This window comes from Ambystoma mexicanum, chromosome 9 (genome assembly GCF_040938575.1).
Source record: "Ambystoma mexicanum isolate Mex_15411 chromosome 9, UKY_AmexF1_1, whole genome shotgun sequence".
NCBI classification, from domain to species: domain Eukaryota; kingdom Metazoa; phylum Chordata; class Amphibia; order Caudata; family Ambystomatidae; genus Ambystoma; species Ambystoma mexicanum.
Genome location: NC_090931.1, coordinates 325,637,166 through 325,660,101, shown reverse-complemented (window position 1 = coordinate 325,660,101; position 22,936 = coordinate 325,637,166). Strand labels below are relative to the sequence as shown.

At 47.5% G+C, this 22,936-nt stretch overlaps 1 protein-coding gene across 1 annotated transcript in view; it reads left to right on the top strand.

Moving 5' to 3' along the window:
• MYBBP1A (MYB binding protein 1a) overlaps positions 1 to 22,936 on the top strand; it is a 1,153,837-nt gene that overhangs the window by 990,506 nt on the left and 140,395 nt on the right. Inside the window, exon 24 of the mRNA XM_069614733.1 lies at positions 11,288 to 11,401. Coding sequence (XP_069470834.1) covers positions 11,288 to 11,401 — 114 coding nt within the window. The remainder of the gene's footprint in view (positions 1 to 11,287; positions 11,402 to 22,936) is intronic.

Genomic DNA, 22,936 nt, shown 5'->3' with positions numbered 1-22,936 from the left:
GGGTCCTTGGACTAGCCTCCCCTAAGGTAAGTACATTCTCTGTGTGGGGGTGCCTGTCCTTTGTATAGTCCCTGGTGCGTCTAGCGATCTCACTGCCACCTGATGGGTTCGCTGCCAAGAATGGGGAGCGTTGTGTGGTTTGACTTGCGGCACATAAGCATAATAACTCCTTGCACAACGTCTGTTTATTTTTTTTGTCTCTGCTTCGGGCGTCCACATACAATCCACGTGGGATGCTGGACGGTTGCTCTTGGTTTCCGGTGTCATGTTACTGACAGTGTGTGGCACTGGGGGCTTTTCTCCCTCTACCGCTTTTAGGGAGATTTATAATTTTTATACTTCATATCCTCTCCTAGTGAGACTTCAGCACTTTTTGCATGACTTCTGGACCTTTCTGAAATCCTGAAGGAGTGGAGCCTTTTTCCACTCATTCATTCTTATGTGCTCTGTCCTTTGAAAGTCTATTCTGTGTTATACCTATCCTATGGAGTCTATTTGTCTCCATAACTCTTGAAGGCATCTGCATTTTAATATTGCAGCGCACAGCTCCTTATGGGCAGTGTTGCTGGAGACCCTTAGGGTCCTCCTTTGAGAGATGTTTTCTTTATCCTAGAGTAACTACAGTTATTAAGGATAGAGAGATACTTGTTATCTCTCCAAAAACCTTAGTCTGAGAGATTGGCCCACACAACCTTATGTGGAGTGCCAAAGGGATACCTAGTGTCCCTTTTCTCTCTGCTTCTTTATTGTCCCATAGACAATCTCATAGTTATGGCTGGTGGCAGTGGTCGTGTTATACCAACTATTGGGTGATTTTTCTAATGCAGGCTATGGCCATAGCCTCAATAGTGCACAATAGGGGCACCCAAGTACCAACTTGGGGTCACCCTTCTTTTGTTTGCCATTGCTAGCGTGGTGGTTCTTTGTTAGCCCTTCATCTACAGTTCTGGGGGGGTGGGGGATGCCTATGTGTATGTGTGTGTTTTGCCTTTGGCGGGAACCCTTGAGTTTTCGTCTAGGCTCCAGAGTGTTTGGGCAGGCGGGAAGTGGGCAAGGCATTTTCCACCCACCCCTGTCCTTTGTCTGGCAGAGCACCTGAATGGAACCAGCTCCCACTGGGGGGTTGGGCTGTCCTTATTGGACAGCCAAACACCCCTTTCTGTAAACTGCAGAGGAAGATTGCAGAGGAGTGAGTGCTGGAACTGTATACAAGGTGAGGCTTCTGAAGTGAAAAGCAAGTCGACCACTGTAAGCTGAAGTAATCTAAGAAGACGATGACCAGGGATGCCTGCAGACCATTTGCAACACAGTGAAGTGACCACTACTGTCCTGACCCCGTTTTCTTTGCGTCAGAGGTACTCTAAAGAGGGAGACTCCTTCCCTTTGACTGGTGGGAACAACCAGTCCCAAGACCAACTTTGATTTGAGCCATCTCCAGAGGTCCTGTGAATTTCCAGTGCTGCAGAACCCCAATACCAGGAGACCTGCAGCCCATCTTGAGTGCATCATTGTGGAAAGGCTGAATCCGTCCAAGTCTTTGCTGAGCCCTCAAGGACACTCCAGAGACACAAGCCTACTCGTCCAGACCCCCCTCATCAGAGTTTAGGACTGCAGGAACCGAAGGCGATTGACCGGACAAATCACGCACTTTGTTGCACTGCAGATTGAACAAAGAACTTGATTAAAGCCGTGCCATAGTTACTCCCTTGAGACTGCTGCTGAAGGATCCTGTCCATTGTCCTGCCATTCGTCATCAGACCATGGAATCCGGAAGTCTGGTCCAGCGCTGCAGCATAGCAGACCATCCACCACAAATGTTTTCTTCAAATCTAAGGTACTGTTGGGAAAAAGGTATTGCTTAACTTATTCCAGAAAATCGCTCTAGAGCGTTGGAGTGCACGTAGAGGCGTCCAGGGCAACACCCTCTTACCTCAGACTCAAGCCGCTGTTTGTGTTCCTTTAGCCACAAGTTGGTTAAGTTTGCTTGCATCATCTTTCCTAGAGACTATAAAGTATCCACAGGAACCTTTGTCTTCTGCTGCTTTTTAATACTTGAAGCCTCTCCGAACTGCCTTTTAGCTAGGGTTGCGTTTTGGGCTTTAAAAGACTTGCTGTGCATGGAAAACCGCCTCTAGAACCTGAAGCTCTGCTACGATAACAATAACCAACTGTTTTCCTTCCCAGAAATCGCTATCTTATGTGTATGCCGACTAAATGCAATTACTGTATTACTTTGTGGGTGCGCCTTATTACCGATGGTACAATAGACCTGTCAAACTCCTGTAACAATTGTTTGCGTTCAGCAACTACCAACTAATATGTGGTCTTTTGAAAGTATTGTAAAGTATACCTATGTGTGCTGGTTTATTGTGCTAAGTATTTAACATTGACTCTTGTGTAAATATAATCTATATTTTAATATAAATGAATGTTTCTTTGATGTGCATTACTAGCTAGGTTTAGTGTACTTAACTACAGCTCACACCTTCCTCTTAAGATAAGCCTGACTGCTCTGCCACTCTACCAAGGTCCTTGAGTAGTACAGACTGATGCTAAGAGTTGGGGATCAAACCACTGCGATAGCTTACTAAAATCTTACCTCCAAGTGTGACTTTAGGAAAACTCCCCTAACAACTGCTCCTTGCTGTTACATGGTTATGGTACGTTGGCTCTTGCAGAGATAGAATGAATGTGGCAAGCATCTTGTGCTTGGCAGTAATGGGGCCCTCTCAATTAGCATCGTCCACCTCTAGGTTAGAGCTGGCTCTGGATTACTCACTTATAGGATTTCAACCCCCCCCCCCCGGCTGAGAGGGGTTCTCATTCCCTCTTGACAAAGCTATGGTACTGTCATGTCGCAGTATTTATATGCTTTTATCGGTTTGTTTTAGTGAAAGCTACTTTACCTGCTTATAGTGTGAAAGCCTGATCAATTAGTATATTTTTGTACATCTGTATTTCCTATTTTCTTTGTGTTCTATCTGCAGGGCTAAATGTATTACACCACAACCCTATCTCCTGAATTCTGCCTTACTGCTCAGTCTTCTTTAGCTGCATAGTTTGGCACAACCTTAGTGTCAATTGCCTTGCTTACCAACTACGGTGCCGCTCAGAACCTTTCCTCAGTGCTAATTCTGAAAATTAATCTCAACAATGTTTAATGCTACAATCATACTGCATTGATATGTATTGCAGCGTTAGCCCAGGAGGTGGAACAATAGGCCATTTTAGTCGATGGCTGTATGGATTTTCTCCTTTTAGACACCTGGACCAAATAATCTTTTCCCTTCATGAGCTTATTTGTTTCACCAGCATAGTGTTATATGGACTGTCCAAACACATGGAAGGCTTATACAATGGTAATCAAATCGGTTCAAGCTACAGATTATAGATCTTGTATGAACAAGGTTTGCTTTCATTCTATTTTACATGGCTTTGTTCAAAAAGAGTTCCACTTTCCCAGGGAGTTAGTCAACAATTCGTATGCCATCTTTTTAGAATTTGCTTTCAGGAGTAGTTTGATTTCCTCTAAGCTTTGGATTATGGTGGTTCCCAGAACCTGAGATACCTTTTACACAACTTGGACGGTTTCCATACGGATTGCCCTTTTGTAGATCGCGCAGTTGTCTGTGACGATGAATACTGCCCAACACTCATCTGTCAGCCGCAGAGTGGGGAGTTTCTCAGATATAGATTCGTGAAATGCTGTTTTCTTAAGTTTGGACTGGTATGGCATTGCCTGCAGACTAGTTTTTCTCATCAAATCATCTCTGATCTGCTGTAATGCCGCAGTCTTGCATCTCTAGGCGTGCATGCACAATGTACATTTTTACTTTCAACCTTCAAAGATCCATATAGCTGGAAAATATGTGCTTGCCTGCAACTTTCAATCTGCGGCTTAACATCTGTCGTAGATTTTCTTGCAAACTGCCCAATCACTGAGAGGAAAAGACGAAGGTCCGGGTGTGCTGTTCAAAAGTATGGCTTTGATTAGAATTGAATGATTTCAAAGTAGAGGATGCCTCTTCAGGGATCGAAATTGGGATTTGTTGACCAGGAGCAAAAAGCAGCTCCTGGGTATCGGGCATAACCTGCTAGGCAGGAGCTACCTCTGGGGCACCAGGAGCTAGTACATGGTGCGCAGCAAATCTAACTTTCCACAAGGTACCAAGTCTAACTGCCCCTTAGGTGTGTTCTTTATTCCCCTTTATGTACCTTGGCGAAAATACACCGTTAATATCATATAGCTAGATTTGTATGACACCACTTGCCATAGGAATCAAAAGTAGCTCCTGGTAGCTGTTGGTTTCAGGCTAACCAGGCTCCCCTTGGCTATAACCAGGGGCTGAATAGCATCAAGGTTTAATTCTCCAGTATGGGGTCTGGCATGGATTCACATGCTCGTGAATATTCCCGGTCAGGCTGGAAATCCTCGGCAAAAGAAAATAAAGTTTCACTTTCGTTTACAAACTGTCTGTCTCCTATAAACCAGTCACTGAGCACTGGGCCATACTGCCCCCAGCCAATGACTGCCCTCTCCTTAAGCCCCTCCTCTCGCCGCCATCTTCAGATTTTTGCTGCACGTCCAAATGTTGGGAGTCCTCGTGTTTTACTGTTAGAGCTTTCTGAGCTTTTTGCGCTTTTTTGCTAGGAAATTCCTATTTTTGTTCGGCCGAGCCCGTGTGCTCTATTGTTTATTCATCCGACTAACGGGGATGTGTTTGGCATCTTTCATCGCCCTGCAAGGGCAGAATTGTTGAGTGTTTCTTTGAAGTTTCCAGAAGGCCATCGGGCCTACACCGCACGCTGGACCATGTCGGAGGAGGACGCTGCTTCCCTCTTAAAGTTCTGGACCAGCTGCGGTTTGCTGAATGTTTTCATGGAGGACAAGCATTCCCAGTGCCTTTGTCTTCACCCGACGCACAAGGAGGATGTTTGCAAGATTTGTCGTGGCTTGACCAAGCGCACTATGAAGGATCGGCACATCAGACTGGCGGCGTGGCTCAAGCCAAGGCCTCTACCCTGTGTGGTTCACAGGGGCATGCCTCATCCGGATCCAGCCAGCCAGAGCGGCCTTCTAAGTGCTTTGAGAGCACTCCATCCGTGGGGGCCCAAGACAAGGCCAAGCACTGCAAGTCAGTTTCTGTCGGGGTCGCCGCGCAAGCGGGTCCCCTGAATGCCAGGGCGCGTTCATCTCCATCGGCCTCAGTCTCCAGCCATTGCTCCAGTTCTTCGTCGAGAAAGTCAGCTACCCCGGGGAAGCTGCGGGAGAAACCTGAGAAGGCCAAACAGCAGGACAGCGTGTCCGACCTGCATGTGAAGTCCCAGGTGATCCAGGCTAAATCATCCTCAGTCCATCCGGGCAGGGGGCTTCGGCCAAACCAGTGGAAAAGACCCCAGAGAAGAGAATGCTGTCACTTAGCCCAAGATTGACCACTCAGGACTCAAAAAGGGGGCGGGGTTGGAAGCACTCCAGGGCACGGATGTCTTCTTCCGAGGAGGACGAGCGTTCCATCCACACCATCCCGGAAGATGTGGACGGGGACTTCGAGGAGGTAGTCGCCTTCAAAGGGAGCAACGACGTCGGCAGGGGCGATGACATAGGCGCTGGGCTCAGCGACCCTACTCTCAGATATCTGTTGCATGACATGCTCTCGACCCTTGACACGCTGGTGTCGGAGATGCAGAAGAGGATGCTGTTGGCACCACCGGCGATGACACCGGGGCCACCACTGCCGAAGAAAAGGAAGCGGTGCCCTATTCCTCTGCTCCAGCCGCCACTGCCCCCCCATTCCCTCCTAGGGCTACGGGGACGGACACAGCAATGACCGACACAGACGGCGACATCTCTCTGCCTCCAAATGCTTCTCCCCCAGATGAAGTGGCCTCCTTCCACTCCATGGTTGCCCGTGCATCGGAAATCTTTCAGCTTACGCCGGAGGAGACTAAGAAGGAAGGCTTCCTTTATCAGCCCCGGGAGCCAAAAAGGAAGACCATTCTGGCAGTGCCCCTTCGGGACGACATCTGGGATGAGGGCCTGGCGCTGCTGAAAAACTACGCCTTGACCGGCTGGAGAAGAGATACTGTATGCTGGAGTCTGCACCCAAGTGTTTGTGGTCACAGCCATCACCGGACTCCGTGGTCTCGGCAGCTGCGCAGAAGAAGTCATCCAACCCATCGTCCTCTGCCTCCGTTCCCCTGGACTGCGAGGGGAAGAAGTTGGACGCTGTGGGTAGAAAGGTCATCTACTCAGCGGCAACGACGGTCAAGGCGGCGAACGCTTAAGCTATCCTGGCCAGGTATGACCAAGAGTTATGTCACAAGATGGCCCCGCTACTGGATTTCCTCCCGAGGACAGACTGGTCGAGGCGATGGAGATCCTTCAGGAGGGCGAGGTGGCATCGGACCACGCCATCATCGTGGCCCTGGACATTGCGTATACAGGGTTCTGCCAGATGGGAAACAGGGTTTGCCTCCGTCGTCATGGCTTGCTGAAGGCCACCAAATTTAGGCAGGAAGTTCAGACGAGGGTCCTGGACATGCAGACAATCTTTTCGGGAATGCCGTCTTTGAATCTCTTCAGGCTATCAAGACTGACAGACGGCCATGCCCTGGGCACGCTGCAATAGCACAGTCCGTCCTTTCGTTCCTCAGGAGGGAAGTCGGGCAGATCATCGAAAGGTTTCAGCAGAGGTTTGTCCTTGTACCGCCAACCCTCCAGTTCCTCGACCCAGGAGGCATACAGGGCTTGTTCAAAGGTCTTGGGTGGTGGCTGTCGTCAAGGCCCCCAAGGTCGTGCCTCGGCCTCCAAACAGGATTGAACCAGCCAGGATATTGGGACCCCACGCCTGCACCCCAGTGGGATGCCGGTTGGCAAACTTCATCAGCATGTGGGGAAACCTCTCCACCGATCGATGGGTGCTGGACGCTCTCACCCACGGACACACTTTGGAGTTTCAGCGAAAGCGTCTGCTGATGCCACTGGTGGCCCTGCAGGAACAACACATCCCTCATCTGCGTCTGGAGGTTTTGGCCATGTTACAAAAAGGGGCAATCGAGCTGGTTCTCAAGTGGCTCCGGAGTTTACTCCAGATACTTCTTGGTAAGAAAGAAGACCGGGGGCTCGAGGCACATTCTCGATCTAAGACGACTCAACAAGTACATCAATTCCCAAACATTCAGGATGGTCACGTTGCAGCATGTACTCTGCCAACTGGAGGAGGGAGACTTCCTGTCGTCGCTGGATCTAAAGGACGCATACTTCCACGTCCCCCTTCACGAAAAACATTGCAAGTTCCTGCACTTTGTCGTACAGGGGAAGCACTATCAGTTCAAGGCTCTCCCCTTTGGACTGAAGTTGGCACCCAGAGTCTTTACAAAGTGCCTGGCTCCGGTGGCGGCTAATATGTGCCTAAAGGGAATTCATGTGTACAACTGGCTCATCCGGGCCAAGTCAAGGGACATTGCCGTCGATCACACCAAGAGGACTGTCTGGCTGCTGACAGATCTAGGGTTCTCTATGAACTATCCAAAGCCTTGCTTGATTCCATTGCAGGACGCTCTGTTCCTGGGGTCCAGGCTCAACACGGTTTTCTGCCTGGCGGCCCCCTCAGAAGAAAAGATAGCGGCCGTTTTGGGCATGGTGCAGCGGCTGTTGGGACTGAAGATTGCTACGGTGAGGACCATCAAGTCGCTGCTTGGCATGTCGTGTATCTACCTGATCAGGCTCTCCAGACTGCTGATGAGACCCCCTCCCGGAATTCCTGGACGCCCACTGACTCCAGGTATCCGGAAGCTTCAAGGACAAGATTGTGCTTGACAAGGAGTTCCGTCGAGCGATAATGTGGTGCGGGGTGCGCTCCAACATCGCCGGGGGCATAGACTTCCAGAGCCCCCCATACCAGGAGATGGTCACTACGGATGCTTCCCAGGAGGGCTGGGGAGCCCACACCGGACATCTCCACGCCAGAGGCCTGTGGGTGCTGGAGAAGAAGCTCCACATCAACGACCTGGAGCTGCAGGCTGTGTTTTGTGCCCTCAAGTCATTTCTTCCATCTGTCAAGAGCAAGGTGGTGAGGGTCTTCACGGACAATACCATCACAATGTTTTACATCAGGAAGCAGGGGGGGGCACCAGATCTCCAGCGCTTTCCAGAAAGGTGTAGGAAATTGTGGCACTGGGCCGTCACTCAGGTGATGTTTCTCGTTCCTTTTCACCTGGCGGGAGAAAAGAACACTGTCACCGACTCTGTCATCAGGGCGCTGCGCTCTTGCCACATGTTGGAGCTTCGGCAGGATCAAGTGCAAAGCATCTTCCTCAGGCGGGGCAGACCTCAGATCGATCTTTTTGCGACAGTGACGAACACCAAGTGCCAAAGGTTCACCAGCAGGTTCCCCCAGCCAGAGAGCATGGGGGACGCATCATCCTTCCTGTGGGAAAGCCTGTTCCTCTACGCGCTCCCTCCGTTGCCTCTACTACTACGAGTCATCAGTCAATTCAAATGGTGTCGGTGCAAGATTATCCTTGTCGTACCAGCGTGGCCAAGGCAAATATGGTACCCGGACCTTCTGAGCATGTCCGTGTCACCCCCACCCCCCACAGTCAAGCTACCAGTGGTCACGGATCTGCTCGCTAGGGAAAGAGGCGCAATCCTGCCCCACGACCCAGGATCGCTGAACCTGAAAGCCTTGCTCCTGCTGCATTAGAGTTCGGTGTGTACGAGCTGCCTGTGGACTGCAGGGAGGTCCTTTGCCAGGGCGTCGTCGACTAAGTGCTACGGGCACAAATGGAAGCATTTCGCGACCTGGTGCCGGTTGCAGAAGATTAACCCTCTGAGGGTTACGGCCCCCAAGTTCTTCCGTACTCGTCATTGGCTAGATCAGGGCTGGCACACGCCTCCATCAAAGTGCACCTGGCAGCTATCTCCCGCTACAACAGGTCTCCGGGATGGTCTTCTCTTTGGTCACACCATCTAGTCAAGGAGTTCATTAAAGGACTGTTCCGATAGTTCCCGCTGGTGAAGGCGCCTGCCCCGCTGTGGGAACTCAACGTGGTGCTGACTAGGCTCATGGGTGCCCCCTTTGAGCCTTTGCATCAAGCTCCTCTCAAGATTCTCTTTTGGAAGACGGCTTTCCTCGTGGCCATCACCTCTGCCAGGAGAGTGGGTGAGATCCAGGCCCTGTACTGCGGCCCTATTTGACTTTCCACGAGGGTGGTGCTGCGGACGCACCCCTCCTACATGCCCATGGTTCTGTCGGAATTTCATCTCGACAAACCCTTGGTGTTGCCTGTTTCTCCCCCCTCCCTCCCCAACGCCTTCGTCCCCGGCTGAAAGGACTTTGCACTCGCTGGATGTGGCCAGAGCGCTGAAATTTTATATGGCCTGCACAAAGAGTTTCCGGAAGACTTCTCAGCTTTTTGTGAACTTTGATCCTCTGAACCATGGGAAGGCCTTGTCCAAGGTTTCCATCTCCAGGTGGCTCTCCGGCTGCATCACTCATTGTCACTGGTTGGCAAACTGACTGCTGCCAGGCTGTCCGAGAGCCCATTCTACCATAGCGATCGCTGCGACGACGGGGTTCCTGTCTGGTGTTCCCATGTTAGACATCTGCAGGGCTGCTACGTGGAGGTCTACGCAAACCTTCACGAAATTCTACTGCATCGACAGGGATTCCAGAGAGGAGTCCAGGGTCGGCCAAGGAGTGCTACGCAATCTGGTCGCTTGAAGGTGAGCCTGGTGAGGAGGTAAGAGTAATTGCTTCTGTTGAGCCTTGCCTCCTCCTGTGGTTGTGTATATATGTACTGCTATGTATGATTTATTCATGAGCATGTGACTGCATGCCAGACCCCATGCTGGAGAAGGAACAAGTTACTACATGTTCTGCAGCATGGGGCAGGTATGGATTGCCATGTGAACCCTCCTTTTGCCCCTCTGCCGCTCTTCTTGGGCATACTGCCACGTATGTGCTACCAAATCTGAAGATGGTTGCCAGAGAGGAGGGCTTAGGGAGAGGGCAGTCATTGGCTGATGGCAGAGTGACCCAGAGCACAGTGATTGGTTTATAGGAGAAAGACCATTTGTAAACGAAAGTGAAACTGCTTTTTTTCCTTTTACTTTTTACTGAGGATTCTCAGCGTGATGACGGGGAATGCGCATGTGAATCCATGCCACGCCCGTGCTGGAGAATAAGTTACAGGTAAGTAACTTGTTCCTTACTTACACTTTCATTTTTGACACTTAGCAGAGCTTCAATTTGGATTTTTAAATCAAATATCCTTATTAAGCCTTTAGTTTGAATAAGTTTCAAGCATGAAAACTTGTAAAAACCTTTTTAATCTCCAGAACTCGTTTTTCAATTAAGTTACCAGATCTCACTAGAGGTTGTTAATGTTACCTAATGTGTTCATTTTACTGGTTTGTCATATTTATGATTGTGCTGCTTATTTTTGTTGATTTCCACTAAGCAAATATAGCATTCAATGGTTGCTCCCATTCAGAGCTTTCTGATTTAGTAAGCAGCATGTATATGGTCTATAAAAGTATTGTACATTATGTCCTATCTTTGTGGATGCTTTTTGTTTGGTGTCCTTATGCAGAGGTTTGTGGTGATTAAAGGAAAACTATATACCTGCCAAATAACAAAAAATTGGGATTAACTGTTTTTTCTTCACTTTTACCCATTGCTCTACTGGTCCTGGTATGGCCTGCACACCAGCATTTCTCTAGTTTGTGGTTGAATCACGATCAGTTTTGATTTGTAAGACAAAACTTGTTTCGTCTGTTCAATCTGCTGCATTTAAAAATGTGTCCTTCAGTTTATCCTATGCTTTTTTTTATGCACCGACAGGTAAAAGGTTGAATCCAAACACATTTTTCTGAGATCAGTAACCATTCTATGATTTTCTCTGAAGTAAATGAGGCAATGCTGTTTCGCATTTTGGACTTACATTTGCTATCTTATACGTGATTCTCAATATCTAAAACTAGAGCAAATCTGTAGATGCTTGGCCCATCTCTGATATCCACTATAGCACACACAAGTCTCCAGAACACATTTTTTAAATCCGAGGTGCCGGGTTAGTAACCCGTGCATACAGGGCATTGTATTCATTATTAACTTGAGTTGAACAAATAGGATCTAAGCATCTTCTACTAATGTGTTGTCAAAGATCAGCCCAGGCTGTGAAAGTTTGGTCTCTTGACCACAGTGCATTCTCCTTTTGTGCATTACTTCTCCTTAGAGTGCTGTATGTGTTGATCTATTATTTGCTTCCTGCTTTGAATCAGGGCCAGGCATGTGCGCTTCTACTGAAGGCTTTGCGGACACCAGAACTTAAGCCCACTTTCACAGAAGCTCAATGGGAGGAACTTATTAAAGAAATTATTCGACAGGTCCATGAGGTAAGGAGAGGCAAAGAGGAACCTGTGATAAGGTGCCATGGATGTTTTAACCTTCACTGATCCGTTTACTTGTACTCTCTTCTAAATCATTATGCATTTGTAAAGTGAAATTCTGCTTGGTTTAGGTGCATAACTTGAGTACGTTTTACCAACACCTACCACTAAAGTACTTTCACTGATTAACTGAGCATGTGAATATTCCTACACATACTTTTAGGTATATTTCCCCCACTTGTCTTAGATCTATGCAGTGCTCAAAATCAACCAATACATTTTCACAGCAACCATACGTGTATAGATAAATCATGAACATTTAATTTTACTCTGGAATCATATTCTCTGTGGCTGGATCACTCAACCTTGTTCCTGCCAATATTTCTTTCTACTACTTTCACTTTTCCCACCTCTTAAACTCCTGTCCTCTGATGATCATTTCAGGTAACATTTAAATTATGCTCTCTAAACCGCCTTGCTGCATTCCAGTCCAGGCCCACTCCATCTCGATGATAAATGCATGCATTTTCAGCGAATACGAGCACCTGCAACAGGTTTGTTATGGAGAGCAAAACAAACATTTCTTTAATCTGCACATTACCAGGAGTTTAGTGGCATCGCACCTGTTTGGGGTCACCTATCAATGTACGATCTACAGCAAACCGACTGGTGTGATGAATACTTGTTTTGGGGGAGATCCTTTTACGCAGATCTCATCCCTATGGAGGACTTTTGAAAGAACACCAAATGTATGAAAACTGAACTATTCCATTAACTGCCACATAACCAACTTTCACAGAAGTTGCCTGATGCAGTATAATTGCAACATAAAAACCATACAATACACCTAATGCAAGGCACCAATAATGCTGCATGGGTGACTCCTGAGAAATTAGTTTGTGTTTATTCATTTGAGAATAAAAACCCAAAGGGACTTTTGTGGCTATGTAAATATCTGTTTGCTTGTCCTTCCTCCAGTGCTGCCTCTTTTCAATATTGTTAGGAAAGATGTTCTTTTTTTGTGTGTGCAGATTTACCTCTATTGACATCAATGGAACGCCCCATTTTTTGCTATTGTTTGATGCCTCCTCTAACTCTTGGCGGCAAGTAAAATCTTTTGGCTCTACCTACCTTACTTAGCTTGTCTGTTTTGGCAACGCTGGTCAGCCCCCATGGCTACTGGTGCAGGGGCAACCCCGTCTCCCCTTAGGAAATTCCTTGTTGTCTCCCCTTAGGAAATTCCTTGTTTTGAAGCTGCGCATATCACCTTAAAGTGAAGTGTGGCAGAGATACTTTGTATCCCTTTTACTTTTTTTCTAGGATCACTTTTGTTACTTGAATGATGGGTCCAAGAGGGGGCTGGTGGCAGTGAATATTTTTGTACTCGGTTTCTCCTTTTTCACTCTTGCAAAATGGCTCTGCCACAGTTATCACCTCTTCATTTGGCCATCTGTCCCTTAGCCATCTCGTCCTTTGGCCACCTTCTGTTAGGCAGTATCCTATGCAGTTCCCTTAGGGAGCACTACAGAAGATTAGGACTACAGGTATATGCAATAAATCCCCTTTGGTATCAGTCTGTACCACAAAGATTTAGTTGGTAGCTCTGGCTGACCAGTCAGACTTATCTCAAGAGGGAGATGAGCAGTATTCAGGGTTTACACAATAGGACTAAAGTACTATGGGACAAGGGAACACTGACCAAAGCTTTGTATCAAAAAGAATATATATATTTATTTTACATTCTTAACTCAACACACAAATCGCTATCATTAAAGCAAGTTAAAACAGTCAAGAAAAGTATACACAACTCCCTATTTAAATTGTAGACAAGTTTGAGCAAGAGTGAAAACTGAGCAAAATGGCACAGTGTAAACTAAGCAAAAATGGCACTCTAACAATTTCTTCAGAGGGAGGGAAAGGTCAGGTTATACAGGGTTAGACTCCTAAACACACCAGCAACACTTCCCAATCGGATTTGTGAACAAGTTAGGCAAGGTAGTACTTTAGCATAAGCAATTCTTAGGCGAAAACCGAGCAAAATGGCACTTCAACAATATATAAAGGGGAAGGAAAGGTGGTTATAAGAGTTTTAGGTGCACCAACACATTTCTTGATGAAAAGCAATCTAGAGAAGGCAGTTGTAACAGATTTAGCCAGAGTCAATAGGACTGTGCCAGAGTCAATGGTACAAGGCAATGTGCCCAGGATGAAACGGTTCTAGTAGCTGCAGTCAAGTCTTTGTTTAATGGTTGAAAAGGAGGGTGCAGAAGGTAGAAAGAATGTTAGACGAAAGAGATGGCCAGCCCAGAAGGTAAGTATAGGATTTAAAACACCTTTAGCAGTACCCAATGAAACGGGAGTCCTGGCGGAACAATGTACCTTAAAAGTGGATGAGGCTCCTGCGGCGGTAGTTCCTGCAGTTCGGGAGATCCTTTAAATCGCGGTCGTGGTGGACGGGTCCCTGGATATCCGGTCTCCTAGTGCTTGGCACTGGCGATTCGACCAAGGCAGGTCCGGGAAGGCGATTGGCAAAGCGGTTGGCCCCACCAGCTCAAGGGAAGAAGGCTCTTGCAGGCGAAGATCTTCTCTTGTCATTGGAGAAAAGTGGTGAGGATCTGCAGCAGGGCTTCACCAGTGATTGTCGTTGCAGATGTCTTCGGCTTTTCTCTTCTTTGGATTTCTTAGGTCCAGTGGCGACGTCTATCTTCCAGTCCGCAGATCCCTGCTTTTATGCATAAAAACCCCCATTCATACAGCCTAGCTGTCACTCACACAGCGGTGTGGCTATCCTGGCAGGATAACCCCCCAGCCTATCAGGGCAGAGTGCGACTTGGGTTGCTTAGGCAACCCTGTCCACGGTGCCTATTCCCCCTCCCACACATCCGGTCTACCCCAGACTCACTGGCGCCTGAAGGAGGGCTTCTGTCCAAAAGCCCGCCAAAAGGACGTAACAAAGGGGCCCGACCTCGGTTTGGATTACAGAGAGACACGAGAAAGAAATATTATCAAAGATCTGGCAATAAAACTCCACCGCAGTAAAGTTAGTATTAAAATTACTCAGCGGTATGTTAAAGGCTATCATAAAAAGTGGTAGCCTCGAACAATAGGAAAATCCCATAGGAAAATATTTGCGGTTGAATATTAATGGTAGTAACCACTGCCACCAGCTAGAAACTTTGGAGAGAGGGACTGGACAGTACTCTCTCGAAAAAATGAACACCGGGTGAAAACTATTAACCCTTCCTAGTAACTCCATAGTAAGATGGTGTGTACTGGTTTTGTTCATAATTATTGACTAGCAATGTCAATGGTAACTTTGCATGCCCTGGGAGACAGTAGTCAGTCCCAGGGTATGGAGTCTGTTTGGGAGTCACTGCGACACCCCTGTGTTACTGCACTGAGGGTGCTGTGTAACACATATGTAAAAAGATGATACCTATGGAGTGAGAAAAACTCCATAGCCCATAAGCACAAAAATAGCCTAAAACACACATCAAAAATATGCCTAAGAGTGGGAATAAGTGTCTCACTCTTAGCAGGAGAAAAAAATAAACGCTTCAAATCCAGCAAAGCTGCTGGGGGACGCTATAGGTAAGGGGAATTAGCCTTAAGAGAATTCTCCCTAACACACCTTCCTGCTTTCCTAGGTCAGGAAATACCATATAAGGAAAGTCCTTTGCCGGGCAAAGCCTTGGCTTTGTTATGCAAAGTGGCAGTGTGTCCATCTAGCTGCCTAATGGGGCAAAAGGACTCTGGCCCAGGTTCAAATCTTGGATAAAAGGAGGACACAGGGTGCCATTCTCCAGATAGTCATTGGAGCCAAGACTACTGCGAAGAGTTGCAGCCAACTGAAGACCCATGGACGGACATTAAAGATTTTCAGCATTGCCTCCAACTAAGTCCCTATGAATCCCCCGTTCTCTGGACCAATCGCATGAAGATGCTTTAAGGTGCTTTAACACTTAGGCTAGTGGGACCATCTAGAGTCCTCGGAACATCCTTATGGATGATCGGCTCACCCAAGGCATTTGCTGTGCATTGGTTGCTGTTCAGAGTTACGCCTTGGAATTCTGTAGGTCGTCGTCTTGTTGGCCAAAAACAATTCTCCTGCCATGCTGCTCTTCAACTTGAAGAGGGGCCTTCCACAAGCAGTTTTTGTGCCTGCCACCACTTGTGTGTTGATTTTTGCTTCTGCCCACTTCCATCGTGTCCTGGGGTCTCCTGTTTTAGCAGGACTCCTGGGGGTCTGCCCCTCGGGGTGCCTCCGTCATCCAGCATTAGGAACTGTCTCCTTGAAATTTGAAACTGCTGATTAGTTGGACCAGTCCTAACACCAAAAGTGACCACTGCATCCATAGCGCCTGGCCCCTGCAATAGGAGATTCTATATAAGTGCGGTCCAACAAATGTAGGAACCCTAAATGTGGTTCCTCGCTGAATCGGAGTAAAATGGCCGGCCTGGGCCTCCATAACTGTCCGCTCACCTTTCAATAAGGTTGAATGGTCGCAAAGTCTTCACCCTACCTCTCGCTCTCTCTCTCTCGTCGTAATCGGTAGAGTTGCGTTTTGGCCAAGGGTACCCCTCCACCCCCCAACCTGGGTTCCATTAGTGTGGTGGGATTTGGTGAGGGACCCCTAAACTGTTAGCTTGGTTTATCCATCCTTGGCACATGTTTATCAACCTGTTTCTCCATTCCAAAAAGACTATTGACTCTGTAAAGAAGACAGTCAAAATGGATCCCTATGCATGCGCTGACATCTAACAATAAGAATTCAGGACTGAAATACAATATCCGATAAACAGAATGTTTTTAATTGTTTTGGTTGAGAAACCAGTGGTGTCGACACGTGTTTTGTTTAGACTATATAGGTCCTTTTCAAACCACAAGAAAAAGTTCTTAGATATTCAGTGCATATAAAAATTAACAATAACAGTTAACCATAATCCTATGAAAACAATTGAAAATAGCCACCAGCATTGCCCAATGTATGGAAACGCAAACCGTCATTTGACTGTATGATTCATCAATTAATGGAGAAGAGTATAGAGGGAGAGAGCAAGCAGGATGGATCAAAATAATTTTATTTTTTAAACACGAAACCAAATAAACATGAAAGAAAAAAGAGTAACAGAAGTCATTAGAATTGTCATAAACAGAGGTCCTGTTCATCCATTAAGACATCAGTAAAGATCTAAAAACCCTGTGCTAACATAATTGACTAGATACGCACAAAAGTACAATTACTCATAATTGTGATACCATTACTCCGAAAATGAAAAATGTTAATTTAAATTCCTACAAGATCCTTCAAACAATCTAATTCAATTATGCTCATTGCATGAGAGACAGTGAGAAACGCATATCTAATCATGTGATGCCAAAAGTATACATTTGTGTATATAAAAGCGTGACATAGTTGCAAAAGTGTGCAAGTCTTACATTGATACATCACAAAAAGTATTCTATATCAGAGAGTGGAAACCCCTTAGAGGAGTCTTTTACAGAGCATTGCGCATCGTTCGTAATAGAAAATAGAACAAAATAATGCAAATAAGCCATGAGAGGTCATTCATTCATACATGTGGCTCGCGAAATAAATCCTGGGTAATTGGCCTGAAAGGAGTATTTGTTTTGGGAACCGATAAGTCATATGTTGATGACGCTGGAAAAAAAGCACGGGAATGGGTGCATTATGTTATTGCCGTCAAGCTAGGTACAACTAAGGCGATAGATCACGCGAGAAATATGAATGGGCTAGAAAAAATGGGAAGATGCAAAAGAATTAGTGAAAAGAAATGTTTCACGTGAGCATGGCTACACATGGAAAAGAATTAATGGAAAGAAATGTTCCACCACGTAAGCACGACTGCACCCAACCAAAACCATGTATACAGATGCCAAGCCTCTCCTCTTTGAAAAGAATAATATGGGGTATAAATGTCCAATGTGGATCCCGCAAGGTCACAGCGGTCAAGAAAAACAAAAATGGCAAAATCATTACGATTTAGTGAGTATATGAACACCTTGTGTACAGAGCATGCAGTCCCTCTGTAAACACGAGACACAGTATAACAATCTCCAATTACCATCATTTGTTAATTCAAAATGTTTGAAGTGCAATCTTCTATATAAATGGCATATTTGCCATGGCTAGAAAAAACAAAACATGGACTGAAATATGACAATTACATCAATATAAACCTATATGTCACAAAAAAATGAAACAGGGCTTACCATTAAGTCATGTGGGTACGCTGGGTTCCAGCTGCCCTGCCCCAAATCTGCCACGGCTGGTTCGATAAGAGATGCAGCACAAACTATGCCGTTGGAACAGAGTTATCTCTGTTAGAAGTCAGGTGACATTAACATGGAAATATCACGTGTTCGTGTACTTGCACCTATCCAGATTCCTTGAAACGAAAGTAAAATAAGCTTGATGTTTCGGGTCACGTGTCAATGTGCTTGCGCGTTGCTAACCAAAATCTCTTAAAGCAAGAATATATTGGGCTCATATGTCCATGAGCGCAGGTAAAAATGTGTGTGCTGCTAGATTCAATGGCGCAGAAAAACATAGCATTAATATAAAAACACCAGTTACATTATGCGCACAGCTAATATTTGAAGCAAAAGCTCTTATCAATATACGCTCATTGACAAATATCAGGATGTGAGTAATAAAAAGTTGAACTGAATAATAACATTGGTCTGCTGTTCGGTATGTATCATAAGAGCATCCACACATTTCAGCTATTAAGTTGGCACTATTGATGTTCTCAACTAGTATTAACAAATGGCTGCATTGCTCATATTTCAACTCTTAAAGGTACATCCATGATGGCTATATGGAGTGACAAGAATTAGCAAGAAATAACATGCCCAACAGATCTATTCACGGAGGGTGGGATAAATATCATAAAACCACCAAAAACCAATGGTTGGATCAACAGATTAATAGTCAATAAGCAACAATTCCAGTGCATGATTGATAACAAAGTAGATCCTAGAGCACATTAAATCAACTATGATATTGATGTGGTTCGTAAGAAAACATTCAGTTTGTGATCACTGTTAAGGCCAAGCCTGGTACATCGTAGTTGACTAATCATGCGTGACTCCAGCTGTCTGAGTAGAAGTTGGCGGTCACTTCCTCCTGTATGTTTTCGTGCTTGCTGAAGTCCCACAAATCTGATATCTATCTTTTTAGCCATTTGGTGATTGGTTTGCCAATGGATTGCGAGAGGCAATTTGGGAGCTTGGCTGTGTAAATTGGATAAATGCTCCGTATCCTGGCCTCACGGATAGTACTCCCAATGAACACTTTGTCACATATACATATGATTGCATAAACAATACATTTAGATCTGCAATTAATAAAGTCACCAATCTTAAATTTAAGACCTCCACAACATTGAAAAAAAACAGTAGTAGGAGAAAAATTGCAGTTAACACATTTGTGAAATCCTTTGACATTGCTTTGTAACCAATTCATTTGTGAACATGGTTCAGGTTTTGGCTTGAGGAAAGAGGGGCTCAATTTGTCCTTCAACGTCCTAGACTTTGTGAAAATCATTCTAGGTCGATTGGCAATATATGTGCTAAGATCTGGATCTAACAAGTGTTTGTTGAGAAATTTGCACAGATAATGACTGTCATAAGAGGATCTCATAATGAAACTAACATCTTGAGATGTTGCTAGCTGAGGCAAAGGTTTCTTGTCTGACAATGCGTCCCTTTGTAGGAGATTCGTTTTAGTGAGCGCTTTATGAATACAGTGAGGCAGGTAGAGTACCCTCTTTCCTTAAACCGACGCCTGAGTAAGTCACATTCTTGTATGTATATTGCTTGTGAGCTGCAATTCCTTTTGGCACAGTGAAATTCACTAGCAGGGATGTTATTAATTACACTTTTCTTGTGACAGCTGTTAGCGTAAAGCGTCAAATTCACTTCAGTTGGTTTTCTATATGTCCGTGTGTGTAACACATTATTTTCAATATAGATCTTGAGATCAAGAAAGTCTACAACATTGGGATCTAGACTACCAGTAAACTCAATGCCAAAGGAGGTATTGTTAAGATAATATAGAAAAGAGTCAAATTTATCAGTAGAACCATTCAAATTACAGGGACATCGATTGTTACGCTCACCTGGTATCCACAGGGACGCCACCCGGCCGGGTTACTCACTGGTATCCTTCTCAGCTTTGCCCTGATGTGGTCTGCGGGGAAGGTTCTGCCTGAAAATACAGGAGGACTGTGTTCAAGACTGACCGACTGGGGTAAGTATCCTCCCTCCACCCTCGTATGATTTCAGTCCCTCTGGCGCCCTCTCCTCACCTTGTGGTAGAATTAGGCGTGCTCTCTGTCCTGCCTTCTTTGCAGGGGCGCGTTGTCTTTCATGGGCGAGTGCGGTCCAGTTACTTCACTGACGAAGGCCCGTTTGATATTGCTCAGGTAGGTCTTATTGCTGTTCTTTAGTTTTGTTGCTATCCTGCATGCCTTTCTTTGTTTAAAATGTCTTTTTCTTCTCCCTTAGGTATGCAGAGCTTCAGCCCGGCGGACTGGCTTGGTTGAGCCCCGCTGGTAAATGAGGGCGCATTAAGAGCACTATGATGCGGCAAGTAAGCGCTATGCGCAGCGCTGCGAAGTCTTGCCTTTGCTAACCTGTGTTTTCCTTCCTTGTAGGTCGCGGTGTTCTTCAGCGCGAGTGCAATGACCAGAGTGGTGCCAGCCGAGAGGCGACCAGCCTGGTAAGCCTTTTGAGCCGTTCGTAATTTGTAAATGTCTCTACTGCTTTCTTTAATGTTGCCTCTATCTTCCTCTTTCAGGTCATTCTGTCCGGGAGGTGTGCAGATTCGAGGAAGCTGTTCTCAGTAGCTGCGAGTGTTTAAAGATGAAGACTGCAGGTAAGTTGCTGCTGCTAATGATGTTCCTTTTGTCTCCTTGCAGGTTCTGCTTCTCCGAGGTTCAAGGGAATAGCTGGACACAGTGAGCGTCACGTTGCAAGCTGCAAAGTAACGCGAAACGTGTTGTCTTGCTCGGGTGTGGCTTAAATAGCCCCAAAAAAATAGTCCAGGTAAAGTAGTCCCTAGGCTACGACACCCAAAACACTAGACCGCATAGCTTGGTTCTCAGGAACCAAGCTATGTGGATGCCTCCCTGTTGGCTGACAGTACAATAAAGTAGTTCCCAAGCACATTGTTTTTCATGGTGTATGAGCCTGGCCCCATGAGGGCTTTTGAAGAGGATGCCAGGCTCTAGAGGCCCAATTCCTGACTCCACCTGGCCAATGGGTTCTCCAGCATGGGGTCTGGCATGGATTCACATGCTCATGAATATTCCCCGTCGTCAGGCTGGGAATCCTCGGTAAAGAAAAAACCAGTATCAGTTTCGTTTCTGATCTGTCTTTCGTAGTAATAACCAATCACTGGTCTCTGCGTCATACTGACCACAGCCAATGACTGCCCTCTACCTAAGCACCGCCTCTGGCAGCCATCTTCAGATTTTTACCGCACGTTCATGTGTTGGGATCCTCGTGCTATTGCTCTCGAGTGTTAGTGCTTTTTTTTCGCGCTTTTTTCACAAAAAACTTCTATTCTTTCGGTCAAAAGAGCCTCAAGCTCCACCGATCCTACATCCGATCAACGGGGACCCGTGTCGGATTCGTCTGCGCCCCTCAAGGGTGAAGATTCGTCGAGCTACACTTCAGAGGACTCCAGAAGCTTCTCAGGCCCGGTCTCGGAGATGGCCCAGGAGAAGGGAAGCTCGACGCCCGGAAAGCTGTTCAGGGTCTGCCCTGGATGCCAGCTGCAGAACGTCTTTAAGGAGGACGAACACTCTTTCTGCCTTTACTGCCTTCATGAGGACAAGACGCACGTGGAGAAGGACTGTGCGTTTTGCTGCAACATGTCGGAACGGACCATGAAGGACCGCCATCAACGTCTCGCCAACTGGCTGGAGGGTAAGAGCCCGTCTGGCGAGAAGAAGAAGAAATCCGAGCGGTCTTCTAAGACCTTTGAGGGCGCCCCGGCGACAGGGGCCCAACATAAGGCTAAGCACCGCGAGTCCGCTGGCACCGGGAGCGCCGAACGGTCGGGCTCTACGGGCGCCAGGCAGGGCGCACCCTCCCCGGCACCATCAACCACGAGCCAACGCTCTGGGTTGGGTAAGAGGAAGGCCGAGCACCCGGCGAAGCTCCTGGAAAGGCCCCGGTCGAGCTCTAAGGCAGAGGAGGAGCGTGGCAGTGCCCCCTCCCTCAAGGATAAGGCGGTGAGCGCACCTAGGGTGGCGAAGGCCTTGATCCATCCGACCAAGCCCTCTATCGAAACGGTCGCGGCGGCCCTGGCTCAGCCTGTGGAGGCTGCACCAGTGGTGGCGACCTCGGGGCCCAGAATCTCCCTGCCTCCTCGGAGGGAGTCTTCTTTTGTGCCCATCGATAGGACCCCCGTGAAACCCTCCGTGGGGAAGAAGAAGGGGGGGGCAGGGCGTCGTCGTAGATTCGGCCTCAACCTCAGAAGAGGAGCTGATCGAGGTCTTAAGCCACGGCCTAGGCGTGGAAGAAGGCCAGCCCGTCGGAATGGACCCCGACGCAGGTGACGACGACGACATCGTCGAGGATACCGACGGGGCCCCTGCTCGCCCGTCGGATTCCCCTCTGCCAGCGCCGCAAGACAACTCGGCGGCCATTTTGTTGGCCATACAGTCCTTATGCTCCGAGATAAGGACGAGGCTACCGTTACCGACGGAGGAACCTCTCCCGTCGGGGGATCCAGAACCGGGACCTTCTGGTGTTCCCCCTACCAAGAAAAGAAGGATCCATCCACCACCTCCTTTTCAACCGTCGCGCCCCGTCCAGCCCTCCTCCCCGTCCACCAGAGGGGATGATACGGGGACTGACACGGCAGCGACGGGTACGGACGAAGAGGCATACGACGAGGATATTCCGTCGTCGCCTCCTGCCAGGGCTTCTCCGCCCGACGAGATCGGATCTTTCCACTCCATGATCTCCAGGGCTTCCGAGCTTTTCCAACTCTGCCCTGAGGAGAAGAAAAAGGAAGGCTTCCTTTATCAGCGGCGCGAGGCCAAGAGGAAGACGGTCCTCGCAGTGCCTCTGTTGGACGACATTTGGGATGAGGGCCTTTCCCTCCTCAAGAACCCTTCCACGACGCCAGCTAGAAGAGACCGGTACGAGAAAAAGTACCGGGTCCCGGACACGGCCCCCCTGTGCCTCCGGGCGCAGCCTACCCCGGATTCCGTTGTCTCCGCGGCAGCCAGGAAGAAAGCGGGGGGGGGTGCGGCCTCCACATCGACTTCCCCGCCGGACGGCGAGGGAAAGAAATTGGATGCTATGGGACGTAGAGTCATCTCGTCGGCAGCGACGACGATTAAAGCGGCCAACGCCTTGGCTATCGTGGCTCGCTACGACAGGGAGCTCTGGTACAAGATAGCTCCCCTGCTGGATTTTCTGCCGGACGACAAGAGGGCGGAGGCCCTGGAGATCCTGCAGGAAGGTGAGGTGGCCTCGGACCACGCCATCACCGTGGC